The sequence below is a fragment of the Orycteropus afer genome, unplaced genomic scaffold (assembly GCF_000298275.1).
Source record: "Orycteropus afer afer isolate SDZICR_OR568_19922 unplaced genomic scaffold, OryAfe1.0 scaffold00206, whole genome shotgun sequence".
Classification (NCBI taxonomy): Eukaryota; Metazoa; Chordata; class Mammalia; order Tubulidentata; family Orycteropodidae; genus Orycteropus; species Orycteropus afer.
The window spans coordinates 5,699,298-5,713,390 of record NW_006921793.1 but is presented as its reverse complement, the minus strand read 5'-3'; the positions used below and the strand labels follow the sequence as shown (position 1 = coordinate 5,713,390).

Here is a 14,093-nt window from a genome sequence, read left to right as displayed (position 1 = left end):
ACAAATATAGCATTAGTTCATTATTGTAAAAAGTCAAAGATTTATACACGGAAGGAAACTTTCTTTGCTGGTTACCAAGGGTGAGAGGGGAGGGGAGGGAACACTGCAAAAATAAAATAAAATACAAAGTTCTAACCTTGTTAAAAAAAAAAAAAAAGATAAACCACAACCCAGGAGAAATTAGTTGTGTTGTACAATCAACAAAGTTTTGGAATCTAGAAAATCTCAGTAAAAACAAGTGTAATTGTGGAATATAAATTGTCGAAAAGTTTGACAATATCAAGTGTTGGTGAATATTGTGAAGCAAGAGAATACCCGTATTTCAGTTGCAGGCCACATAACCTATTGTAAAATAAGATAGACATCCTTTTACACTTTCAAGGTTGTACAACCATTTTGAAAGCAATTTGATTATTTTTAAAAATACTGAAAACACTCATAAGAATTTCATACCCAACACTCTGCCTTGTGAATTAGACATACAAGGATGCTCACCGAAGCAGATTTTGTGATAGGAAGAAATTGGAAACCAAAATGTCTGTCAGCAGGACAATGAATGAGTAATATAATGGAGTACTATAAAATATAAACAAAATGTGTTGGGAAAAAAAAGTACATTGCCAAAGGACACATACATACAGTGTGTCATTTATCATATAAAAAAGTCTTGAAATAATTTGTGTACAGATATATAATGAAGTTCTAGTATAAAAACTGTTTGGGAATGAGGAAGATTGATTCCATGATGGTGCTTATCTTTGGTGTTTGATTCTGTTGTACATGTGATCATTCTGAGTCAGAATTGACTTGATGATACCTAACAACAACATGGCAAGAAGTTTAAATTTGAAAAAGCCTGATGGTGAGGGCGTAGGCACATAATTTGTTTGTCTCTTAGAGGCAAAGTAGTCCTTCATTTTTTACTTCTGACTTTAAGATTCTCATCTTTAAATGGTGATATTGACAAAATAATAAATATTGAAATAATCATTTAATTTAGTTCCTCAGATGTTAGCAATGATGGTTGATCTGGAAGAGGATGAGGACTGGGCCAATGCAGATGAATTAGAAGATGATGATTTTGACAGGTAATCGCATAAATCAAATACTTTGTGGAGGTCTTTTGATATGGTAGAGCGAACACAGGATAGAAATGAGAATTTTGGGGTTACAAGGTCCATTCCTCTTCCCTGATATATTCTCTAAACCTAAGTTAGACTTCTTTAAGTTTGGAATATGAAGGCACTTAAGCTTTCTATTGTATGCATTCTGTATCAGGTTTTTAAATGGTATATTTTATTTTTTTTAGGTATAATTTATATTAGTTATACTTGGATACATTTAAAGAAAATTAATAAAAGATACTATAATAGTACATAAAAATTATATTTTGTAATAAGAAAGGAAAAGATATTTAGGACAGCAAACAAGGATATTTATCTTCAGAAAATACTTCTGACATGTAATACAGCAAATCAGATAGCTATCTTTTCTATCCTTAGTCCAAATTTTCTTCAGGATTTTTTTTAGGGTGTCTTTCGAAATAAGTGTAAAAAAGCTTTATTGTGATAGATACCTTTATATACAAAAGCTTCACTTAGAATCATTTCAGCAAAATTCCCTGCAAAACACCATATTTTACCAATATAATGCACATTAACGGTTAGGATAGAGAAGGTGCAGTGGTGGCAAGATTGCTACCCTTTAACGTTAAAATCACTTTTTACTTATTTAGACTTAGATGCCCTCTGAATACAAATCTCTATGGAAAATTAAACTAAAATCTTGTGTGTTTGCTGTATTGTAATGATGATGAATGGTCCCTTACGTGTATATGAAGTTCTGTTACTTAAATTGATCTTAATATCCTAAAAGTATATTATACCTATTATAATGAAATGGAGAGAAGATTGAGTGATTTGGCTGAAGTTACAGATCCAATTAAACTAGATACTACCACCATTACTTTTCTTCTTGCCAATATGTTATACTACTATTCTTTAAAAGAACTGAAAATATTCCACTGAATCGGTATAAGCTGGAGTCTGTATAAATCTATAACTATAAATTAACAAAGATTAAAATTGAAGATGCTTGACTTTCAGACTATATGGCACATTTTTAAGGCTAATGCACCTTATTAAAAATGAGTCACATCTGGTTTAAATACCATTTTGAGGTACATGAAAGAAATCCTTCACTGGAAATAGCTAATAATGCTGAAGGAGAAACGGGTCAGCTCATGTTTCCTTTCCCTTTTTCAGTTACTGTAATGTGCTGCCACCTGTCCTCTAGCTTGCCTTGTAAAAAAGCATTTACAATCTAAAACTTTTTTCTGGTAGATAAGTAAGATATTCTTATCTGTAAGTAGGGCATAAATGTGTGTTTTAAGATCAACTGATCAGTCTCTTAAGAACCTATTCTAAAGATAATTTATAGCTGTCTGTAGTCTTGTTTTCACAGAACACAGTTGAGGATTATGCACCTTACATACTCACTACTAACCTAGCCATTCTAAGCCAGAACAAGTGCAAATGCTTTTATGACTAAATTTCTTTCATTTTCATTAAAAACACTAGAATTGAGTTTTATTTGTATGTATTTTTTGGTAATGCAATTTACACCCCTTTAAGTTTAAAGAAGCTCACAATGAGAGGGGGAAAAATACGTTCTCAGAACCCTTTCCGTTTTCTATGTTCAGTTCATTAATGAGGTTGAAGGATGGATTTCCAAGAAATGAGATATATGAGGCTCTCCTAAATACTTTGCTTTATACCTCTAAGTCTTGAAAGTTTCAGAAACTATTTTTGACAGTAAAGTCGACCTCCCTCAGTATCCTCAGGGAATTGGTTTTGGGACCTTCTCCACCTCCACACACCACTACATACATACCTATCTCCCCAAGGTTACCAAAATTTGAGAATGCTCAAGTCCCCTATTAAAAATGGCCTAATATTTGCATATGAGTTAGGCACATCCTCCCATATGCTTCAGAATCTCTAAATGACTCATAATACTTAATACATGTAATGCAAATGTTATGTAAATAGTGCTTTGCAATCCCTCTTAGCCCTTGAGGGGATTGCTTTGACCACTTAATTGCTTGCTTTTTAAAAGTATTTTTGATCGTGGATGTGGAATCCACAGATAAGGAGGGCTGAGTATGATTTCTAACCAGGAAGGAGACATGCAGGGGTCTTGAAAAATAAAATTTAGAGACATACATAGGACTTTTCAAAACTAAGATGAATCATCTCCCACAACTTCAAAATCACATTTAAAAGATTACTTAAATTACGCTTTTTTTTCAGTCCTTGCTTAATTAATATGTTAGTGTACTGTTTAACTTTTTTCTTATAAATTCAAATACCCTGAATGCAGTATTTTGTTTGTTTAGCAATGCAGTTGCTGGTGAAAGTGCTTTAGACCGAATGGCTTGTGGACTTGGTGGAAAGCTTGTTCTACCAATGATCAAGGAGCACATTATGCAGATGCTTCAAAATCGTAAGTTGTTTTGTGTTTCAAATGCTGGAAAAGTGGAATATGGATTTCTTAATCCTTACTACTGTGAACATTATTTGATTCTACCTCCCCAGGATTGGCTTCCATGTATAGAAAAAAAATGCCAAGTTCTAAGGAAAATTTACAGGTTTACTTCCTGGCCAGAAATATTTAGATTTTTAGTTTGATTAAGATATCATTATTTGAATTTTTATGAAATATTAGCATATTTGAATCCATTGTATAGTCTTCTTTTGCTCATTGTCTTTTATTTTTTAAAAAAAAAATGAAATTCAATCTAGTATTTAGAATAGAGTTTGGTTTTTTAGTTTACGTGTTAATAGAAGTAACATGTTTTATGAAGAATGATTGTTTCCTAAAACCAAAAAATAATGAGAACAGTGACCTTTTTCTGTTGAGGTTTTCCACATATCTTTAATGTCTGGTTTGGACAGCTGGATTCTCATCTGCTTCTGCATTTATTTTCTTAGGATTTCACACATGTAATCTCTGAAAAATTCCACTGTACTCTCAGAGAATGAGAATGAACAGAACAAATGTTTTAATGTTGTAACAATAGTTTGACCTTGTAGACTCCTGGAAGGATCTCCGAGACTCCCGGGGTGCTGGCCATGCTTTTAGAACCATTGCCACACACACAGCCTAGCTGTATAGATTTGTGTATATCTTGCTTTGTTCCACAAGGAACTCAAACCCACCTACAGGAAACAATGTCATCATCATCATTCGTTCACTGCCATCAAGTTGTATCTGACTCATAATGACCCCTCCTTGGGTCTCCGTAGTGGTATCACTACAACAGTAGATTGCCCAGTCTTCCTTCCAAGGAGTGGCTGGTGAATTTGAACCACCAGCCTTCTGGTTAGCAGTCAAATGCCTTAGGCACTATACCACCAGAGCTCCTAGAAACAACATAGTAAATCTAAATACTTAGAAATGAGAGGCAGAGAAATTATAAATTAGAATAGGATAGGATATGAAACCGTAAGAGAAACATTGCTTAGCTATTATTCCTTTAACTCAAAAGCAAATGGCCATTGTTAACATTAGAATGTAAACAAAGTTAATCAATATTTATATATGATACTATTATTATTAAATGTATTATTTTAAGTCAAAAATCTTTAAAAGCAGCAACTTTTCTTCTTCATTGTTTTTTTAAAGGGAGTATAACCAGGGAAATCAGTAAATCTATATCCTGTAAACACAGTGGTGTATGATGCAGAAAATCCAGATATTTATACCTTATAGTGAATCTTGCACAAAACTAGACTCGCTGCCATCGAGTCAGTTCTGACTCATAGTGACCCCCATTAGGTTTCCAAGGTTGTAAATCTTTATGGAGATAGATTGCCTCGTCTTCCTCCCAAGGAGCAGGTGATAGGTTTGAACTGCCAACTTTGGGGTTAGTAGCCAAATGCTTTACCCACTACTTACCTTAGCCACCAGAGCTCCTTATAGTGAATCTTAGTTGAGTGGAGCAGGGGAGAGTGAGTCTTACTTTCTTGACTGTCATCAATGCTATTTGTTAATTCTGCCCTTTTCTCCTGTTTTTTGGAACTATATCTTAATATATCTATGTGCCATATACTAATAAGATAGTGCTTATAAATTTTGGTGGAACTGGGGAAAGTTATTAAAAATATTATAAATACTTGATCTAAATACTGATAAGCTTTTTGCTTCCACATTGCCTTTTTTTTTCCTTTAAACTTTTTACTGTGATTTGGATAAAAGTATACAAAACAAATGAGGTTTCCATCCAACAATTCATGTACATTTTGTTATATGTTACTGATTGCAATCTTCTCAATGTAACATCACTCCTCCCACATCCTCCGTGTGTTTCTCATTTCTATTCCTTCTTTCCTAACTCTTCCTGCTTCTGAACTTCGTCCGTGGGCAAATACTGCCCTTTTGATCCCAAGTGGTTGATGGTTCTAAGAGGTAGCTACCTCCTACAGTTATTGATCACTTTGTTAGGCGTATGTGTTGTTTGTCTGAAAATTCAGAGATGAGTTCAGTTCAGGTCTGAAGGGTGACCAAGGGCTGTAGCCTCAGGGGTCCACTGTCTGTCTAACCAGTAAGTCTAGTCTTTTTTATAATTTTGAGTTTTGTTCCACATTTTTCTCCCACTCTTATCTAGAATCTTCTAATGTGATGTGTTTCAGAGTAGTTGGTGACAGTAGCTGGGCACTTTGGAGTTCTTGTGATCTCAGGGTTGAGGAGGCTGAGGTTCACGTAGTCCATAAGTCCCTTGTACTTATGTTTCCATATGTCTTTTATTTTCACTTTTTGCTCCAGATGGGAAAAACCAATAGTTGCATGCATCTTAGATAGCCATTCACAAGCATTTAAGACCTAGTTGCTACTCATCAAACTAGGACGTAGAACATTATCTTTGTCAACTATGTTGTGCCAGTTGACCTTGATGTTCCCCAAGGCTATAGTCCTGAGTCCCCAGGCCCAGCAGCTCACTCCCTTAGGATTCTTGGTTATGGCTAAGAAGTTTTCACAACTTTGTCCCCTGTATGCTCTGCTACATTGATGGATATATTTGCAGCGTATGCAAATTCATATGTAGAAATATTCTCTGTGAAACCTATTCATGGATATAGTCCCATTCTCCTTCCCACAACTGTTCAATTTGTGTGTCTGTAGCCACTCATAGATTATTGATTATGATTATTACTTTAATTTTAGGATTGTGTATGAATTAATATTTACCTCTTTTGCCTTCAACTCTTGTACCCCTCCTGGCATCTTCCTTTTCTTGATCATTTTGTGCAAAATCTCCTCTTTATTTTACATCACCTTCTCCTTTACCCAAATTAATGCGTCCACCTTCTAGTTAGTGGTTTACCTTCCTACCCCTGGTAACCATCAAAGAATGTTTCTTTTCTTGTGTGAAAACCATTTCTTTACTTTTTAGAATAGTGATCTCATACAATATTTGCCCTTTTGTGATTGACTAATTTCAACTCAGCCTAATGACCTCTGAGTTAATTGATGTTAGATGTTTTGCAGATTCATCATTGTTCTTTAATGTTAGAGAGTATTCCATTGTGTGTGTCTACCATGGTTTGTTTATCCATTCCTCCATTCATGGGCATTTAGGTGGTTTTTGCCACTGTGAATAGTGCTGCAGTGAACATGGGGTCCATATATCTGTTCATGTCATGGCTCTATTTCTGTAGGATATATACCCAGTAGTGGGATTGTTGGGTCATATGCTATTTCTATTTCCAGCTTTTTAAGGAAGCACCATACTGTTTTCTACAGTGGTTGCACCATTTTATAGTCCCACCAGCAGTATTAGACATTAACCTCTTGTCCAGTATGTCATTGCCAAAACTTTTTTCCCAGTCTTTTGGTTGTCTTTTTACTCTTTTGGTGAAATCTTTCATTGCACCTAAGTGTCTAATTTTTAGGAAGTCCCAGTCAACTATTTTGTCTTCTGGTGTTCGTGTGTTTTTACTTATGTTTAATAGTGTATTAATGCCATATATTAGGGCCCCTAAGTTTGTCCCTGGGAGCTCTGGTAGCATAGTGGCTAAGACACTTGCCTGCTAACCAGATGACTGGCGGTTCAAACCCACCAGCCACTCCTCGGAAGGAAGGTTGGGCAATCCTACTTCCGTAGTGATACTGCCTCGGAAACCCAAGGAGGGGTCGCTATGAGTCGGGGCCGACTCGACGGCACATAACAACAACAACAACAACAACAACAAGTTTGTCCCTAATTTTCATTTGATGGTCTTTGTAGCTTTAGGTTTTATGTTTAGGCCTTTGATTCAGATTGAGTTTGTTTTAGTATATGGTGTGAGATAAGGGTCCTGTTTGATTTTTCTGCAAATGGATATCCAATTTTGCCAGCACCATTTGTTAGACTGGATCTTCCCTATTCAGTGAGTTTTGGCTCTTTGTTAAAATCAGCTGACTGTAGATAGATGAATTTATTTCTGGGTTCTCAATATTCATCCAGTGGTCTGTGTGTCTGTCCCTGTACCAGTACCAGGCTATTTTAACTACCATGGATGTATAGTAGGTTTTGAGATCAGAGTGTAGGAGCTTCTACTTTGTTGTTCTTTAATAGTCCTTTGCTTTTCCAGGGTCTCTTTCCTTTCCATATAAAGTTGGTGACTAGCTTTTCCATCTCTTTAAAGAATGCTGATGGAATCTGGGTCAAGATTGCATTATATCTATAGGTTGCTTTGGGTAATATTGACATTTTTATGATGTTAAGTCTCCCTGTCCATGAGCATTGTATATTCTATTTATGTAGCTCTCTTTTGGTTTCTTATAGTAGTGTTTTATAATTTTCTTTGTACTGGTCTTTTTTTATTCCTAAATACTTCATTTTTGGGGTGGTTACTGTAGGTGATACTGTTTTCCAGATTTCTTTTTCAGAGTTTTCTTTGTTAGTGTCCAGGGATCGTATGCTGATCTTGTATCCTGCCACTTTGCTGAAACTTTCAATTAGTTCCAGTAATTTTCTTGCTCAGCCTTTGGGACTTTCTATAAATAGGATCATGTCATCTGCAAATAAAGATGGAGTTACTTTTATATGCCTTTTATTTCCCTTTCTTGCCTATTGCTCTGGCTAGGAATCCTAATGCAATATTGAATAGGAGTTGTGATAAAGGGCATCTTTGTCTGGTGCATGTTCACAAGAGGAATGCTTTCAGTCTCTCTCCATTGAGACTAATGTTGGCCGTTAGAGAGAGAGAGAGAGAAAAAGTGTGTGTGTGTGTGTGTGTGTATGCCTTTGATTATGTTGAAGAATTTCTCTCTGTTTCTATTTTGTTGAGCATTTTTATGAGGAATGGGTGTTGGATTTTGTCACATGCTTTTTCTGCATTGATTGATAGGATCATGTGGTTCTTTTCCTTTATCATATTTAAGTGGTGGATTATATTGATTGTTTTTCTAATGTTGAACCACCCTTGCATATGAATGGTATGAATCCCACTTGGTCATGATATATTATTTTTTATTGATATGGTGTGGGTTTCTATTGGCTAGGGTTTTGTTGAGAATTTTTGCATGTGTGTTCTTGAAGGTTACTGATCTGTACTTTCCTTTTTTAGTGGTATCTTTGCCTGGCTTTGGTATCAGGGTTACACTTACTTCATAAAATGAATTTGAGAGTATTCCCTCCTCTGGTAGTTAAGGTTGTCAACTTGGCTGGACTGTGGTTTTGAGTGATGTGGCAGCTAGATGTAGTTATTCTCCATGATGAGATTGTAATCACCTTCATGGTGGAATCTGCTGTGAGAAATTGGTAAGTGGAAGGGAAGTTGCCTTCAGAGTATGGCCTGCTTCCAGTATATATGGAGAAACTTTGGAGAAGGTCTCTAGCTTTTTAGTATATTTTGGATTCTGCATTTGGCCAACTCGTCTCTAGTGCCTGGGCTTGAACCAGTGGCCTGATATGTTGCCTGCTGATCTTGTGATTGTGCTGTGTTACCTGCAGACCTTGTGTTTCTCAGCCTCAGCAGCCAGCAGCTGCATGAGTAGGAGAAGCCTTCAGCTCAGGTGAGCCTGGAATAAGAGGTAGAGCTGAAGCCTAAAGTTCTTCACCTAGTCCCTAGAACTGGTACTCTGGGTTCAGTCCTCTAGCCTCCAAAATAGTAAAAGAATAAATTCTTGTTTGTTAAAGCCATCCACTTGTGGTATTTCTGTTATCACAGCATTGGGGAACTAAGACATCTCCTTTTCTATATTCTTGAATAGTTTGAGTAAAATTGGTGTCAACTCTTTTCTAGATGTGTGGTAGAATTCTCCAATGAAGCTGTCTGGGCCAGGACTTTTTTTTTGTTGATAGTTTTTTTAATGAGCTGTTCAGTTTCTTCTTTTGTTATGGATCTGTTCAAATTTTCTCCCTCAATCTGTGTTAATTTAGGTAAATAATGGACTCCTAGAAATCTGTCCATTTCTTTATGTTTTCAAATTTGTTGGAACAATTCTTCATAGTATCTTTATTATCCTTTATATTTTGGGTGAATGTGTTGTGACATCACTCATGTCATTTCTTATTTGTGATATTTGCATCTTTTCTTTTCTTTGTTAAATTTGCCAGTGGTTTGTTGATTTTTATTAATCTTTCAAAGAACCAACTTCTGCTCTTGTTAATTATTTCTGTTGTTTACTGTTTCATTTATTTCTGTTCAAATCTTTTATTATTTCTTTCCTTGTGACTCTAGGCTTGTTTTGCTGATCTTTTTCTTATTGTTGGAGGTATTGCATCAAGGTGTTGATTTTGGCTCATTCTTTTTTGATGGGTGCATTTATTATTATTAATTGCCCTCTAAAGATTTGGGTATGTTGTGCTTTCATTCTCTTATGATTCAAGGAATTTTTTTTCTTGTACCTAGTAGTTTTTAAGCAGGGTGTTATTCTGCTTCCATGTATTTGCTTTTTTATTCCCTTGACCTTCCTGTTGTTGGTGTTATTGGTGGTGTTGTGCCATCAAGTTGGACCCAGCTCATAGCAACCCCTCCTTGGGTTTCCAAGATGGTATCACTACAGAAGTAGATTGCCCAGCCTTCCTTTTGAGGAGTGGCTGGTGGGTTTGAGCTGCCAGTCTTCTGGTTACTGGTCAAGTGCCTTAGGCACTATTGCACTGTGATCTGAGAAGATGTTTTACAGTATTTCAATGTCTTTAAATTTATTGAGGCTTGTTTTATGTTTCATTTATTATTAACATTCTGGGGGATTTTCTTTGTGTGCTCAGAAAAAAAATGTATATTGTGCTATTGTTGGGTGAAGTGTTCTGTATATGTCTATAAGGTCAGGTTGGTTTATTGTGTTGTTTAGTTCTTCTGTGTCTTTGTGGAGTTAACCATTTCTCTTTTTAGTTCCTTTAAAGTTGGATTTATGTATTTTGGGACTTTCATTGGGTATGTAGATACTTATAGTTATGTCCTCTTGTACAGTTGACCATTTAATCATTATATAATGTCTTTCTTTTTCTCTTATGCTTAAGAGAAAATTTTATCAAAAATTAATATTGTTATTCCTGCTCCTTTTTGATGGGTTTGTGTGATACAATTTTTTTCCCAACCTTTGATGTTTAGTCTGTTTTTGTCTGTGCATAAGGTATGTCTTAGGTAGACAGCATATCATGTTTTCTTATCCATTCTGCAACTCTCTGTCCCTTGATTGGTGTTTTTAATCCATTAACATTCATTGTAGTTATTGACAAGTATGAATTTATTGCTGCCATTTTGTTAAGAGTTTTTTGTGTGTGTGGTGGTGCAGATTTCTTGTTCCACGTAATTTTCCATGTTGATCTCATTTGTTTATGAAATTTCTTATCATTTCCTTTGTTGCTAGTGTTTTAGTATTTGCTAAATGTATTACTTTTCTCTTATTTTGATGAGAAGGCTTATTAATTTTCTTCTCATTACCCTGTGATTTATTATTTTGTTCTGAAGTTTAAAACAGTCTATTCTGTCTCAAAATCGTCTTGACTTCCTCTCCATTTGGAAATATAGTAATTACCTATTTATTCCTTCTCTTTGCTTTGTAGTTGTCTTTCTTTACAAATTGATGTCACTGGTTCCCTATTTTCAGACAAGCAGGTTTATTTTACTTTGGATACTTCTGTATCTGCATTGGTTTCTAGGTTGTGATGTCATGTTTCTTAATCTCAGGTTGCTTTCTGCTGTTCTTGGCTCTCTGTCCAAAGAACCCACTTAGCATCTGTTGTACGGTTGGTGTGGTTTTTACAAATTCCCTTAATTTCTATTTATCTGGAAATATCCTTATTTTACCATCATATTTAAGAGACAGTTTTGCTGGATATATAATTCTTGGATGGCAATTTTTTTCTTTCAGGGTTTCATTACTGTCATCCATTGCCTTCTCTCCTGCATGGGGTCTGCTGAGAAATCAGAGCTTAGTCTTATGCATTGCCCTTTGTAGTTAACTTTTCATTATTCCCAAGCTGCTTTCAGGATCTTTCCTTTGTCTTTGGTTTTGGAAAGTTTGCTTATGATACGTCTTGTGTGTGTGTGTGTGTGAGAGAGAGAGAGATTTGGATGAAAGTTTACAGAGGAACTTGATTGTCCATACAACAGACAGTTCGTATACTTTTTGTTTCATGAGATTGATTGCAATCCCCACAGTGTAACACCTCTCTTCCCATTTCCTCCCTTTGTTTACCTTTTCCTGTGTCTCCTTCCCTATGCATTACTGCCCTCTGAGCTGTCTCCCTGTGTGAATGCTGCTCTTCTGATCTCCCGTGGTTGATTATTCTAAGGAGTTTACCTACCTGGTGTAATTCTTAACTTTATAGGCCTCTCTATTGTTTGGCTAGAAGCCATGGGAGTAAGTTCAGTTTCAGGCCTGAAAGGTAACCAGGAGCCATAGTCTGTGGTTTCATCAGTCTCTATCAGACCAGTAAGCCTGGTCTTTTTTTTATGATTTTGAGTTTTGTTATACATTTTTTTCCCCACTCCATCCATGATCCTCCTGTTTTGGTCCCTTTCTGAGTAGTTGACAGTGGTAGCCAGGCACCATCTAGTTCTTCTGGTCTCAGGGTTATGTAGGCTGAGATTTACATGGTCTACTAGTCCTTTGAACTTACTGTTTCCCTGCATCTTGGATTTTCTTCATTATTTTTCATGACTGAGGAGAGACCAGTTGTTGCATCTGGTCTTGGAATTAGTTCCTGCCTGCCCAGAAGGAAGCTGGGGGCAGTGTGCCTTGTCTGAGATGGAATTTCTGCAGATCCAGAAGGCAGGTGGTGGTGGGAGATAGCAACAGTTCTGGTCACCTGGAGGGTGTGGGCAATAAAGAGAATATCTTACTTTCCTGGTTGCCACCTACCAATATGGATTCTTGTGCAGTCCTCAGCAGACAGATCAGATTATCAGGTTGCTGCTCTTATTGGAATCCTACCTGTAAAAATTCAAAATGGCCACACTATCAGGCCAGTTGACAGCTCACAGCTCTCTTTGTCTCCTTGTTTGCTATTTTCATTCACTTTTCTTCTTCTAGTTGGTATTTCATCCATTTCTTTATCCTTTCCTTCAAAGCTCAGGGTTCCAGAATTATTATCTGTGTCTGTTTTTATTTGGTTTCTCGTTTCTTTGTTGTAGACGATCTGGGTAACTTGTTTACTTATTCCACCACCTTGCTCCTGCATGTTACCTTTTAACCTTTGGATTGGACGTGCTTGAGTGATATAACCACTGTAGCATTACAGTGAAATACCAGTCTGACCCTTTTTTAAATCCATTTTCTAGTTATAAAATAGGGAGGACTTTTTACAGAATGTTTGTCTTCTCTAATTGCTCTTCCTTTATGTGTAATTCTTTTCTGTAGCTGACTGGAAATATCGGCATGCAGGGTTGATGGCGTTATCTGCCATTGGTGAAGGATGCCACCAGCAAATGGAAGGAATTCTAAATGAGATCGTAAATTTTGTTTTGCTTTTTCTTCAGGATCCTGTAAGTACCAGTAGATATCTGATTCATAATTATTACCATAGTTTCATTTGGGAACATTGCCTTTACTTATACATGGGAATATATTCCAGCATCCGAGAGTAAGGTATGCAGCCTGTAATGCTGTGGGACAGATGGCTACAGATTTTGCTCCTGGTTTTCAAAAGAAATTCCATGAAAAGGCAAGTAGCAAGTCCTCAAATGCTGAAATCAAAATTTTAAGATGGAGGGGTAGGCATTTTAAAATTTGTTTGATTTCATTTTACAGGTGATTGCAGCTCTGTTGCAGACCATGGAAGACCAAGGCAATCAACGGGTGCAGGCCCATGCCGCTGCTGCCCTCATTAATTTTACTGAAGACTGCCCCAAATCACTGCTTATCCCATATTTAGATAATTTGGTGAAACATCTACATTCCATCATGGTACTTAAACTTCAAGAGGTAAATTTTACAATCTCTATGTTCTTAGAGGTTTGATTTGGTGCAGAGTAAGACCTGGAGAAACACTTCAGCATGGCCACAAAGAGTAGAAAGTTAGAGGCAGAGGAAGGAATTCCATCATAAGTCTGGGCTACTACCTAATAAGGAGAGATAGTCTATAGTTACAGTTTAAGTAAGAGATACAGTCTGAAAGCAGTAATTGATGGTAGTATAGCGGTATGTATGAGAAAGATTTTGCAAGTAAGAAGAGCAGGCATTGAGCCCAGGTTATCTCCCTAAATAATGATCCTCAAGTTGACTGTGGGAAAGGAGTATGTTTTTTTTCCTCTAACCATGGTATACAAATACTAAAAGATTGATCAGAGAACAAGGAGGAAGCCTCAAAAAATACAATGTCTCAGAAGGCAAAGAAAGAGGAGTTTCAAACAAAGGTTGAGTGTTCAGTGTGAGATGACACAGAGTAAGAATGTGATAAGAGTGTATCTGAAAACAGAAGTGAAACTCAAGTTGAAGGGGGGGTTGGTTAAATCAGGAATAAGTGCATAAGAAGTGACTTTGAAACTTGGTTTAGGTAGAGAATTGCAGAGTCAAGAGAGACTCTGTCTTCCCCTTCCCCAGCAGGGCAATGGGCGGGTGTTTAAAGCCCAAAAGGAGGAGTTGCTCAGATGAGGTAG

The 14,093-nt window shown here is 36.5% G+C and overlaps 1 protein-coding gene across 1 annotated transcript in view; it reads left to right on the top strand.

The window, feature by feature from the left end:
- IPO5 (importin 5) overlaps window positions 1–14,093 on the top strand; it is a 59,244-nt gene that overhangs the window by 31,169 nt on the left and 13,982 nt on the right. Inside the window, exons 10-14 of the mRNA XM_007948165.2 lie at window positions 1,001–1,088; window positions 3,398–3,504; window positions 12,856–12,980; window positions 13,070–13,159; window positions 13,246–13,419. Coding sequence (XP_007946356.1) covers window positions 1,001–1,088; window positions 3,398–3,504; window positions 12,856–12,980; window positions 13,070–13,159; window positions 13,246–13,419 — 584 coding nt within the window. The remainder of the gene's footprint in view (window positions 1–1,000; window positions 1,089–3,397; window positions 3,505–12,855; window positions 12,981–13,069; window positions 13,160–13,245; window positions 13,420–14,093) is intronic.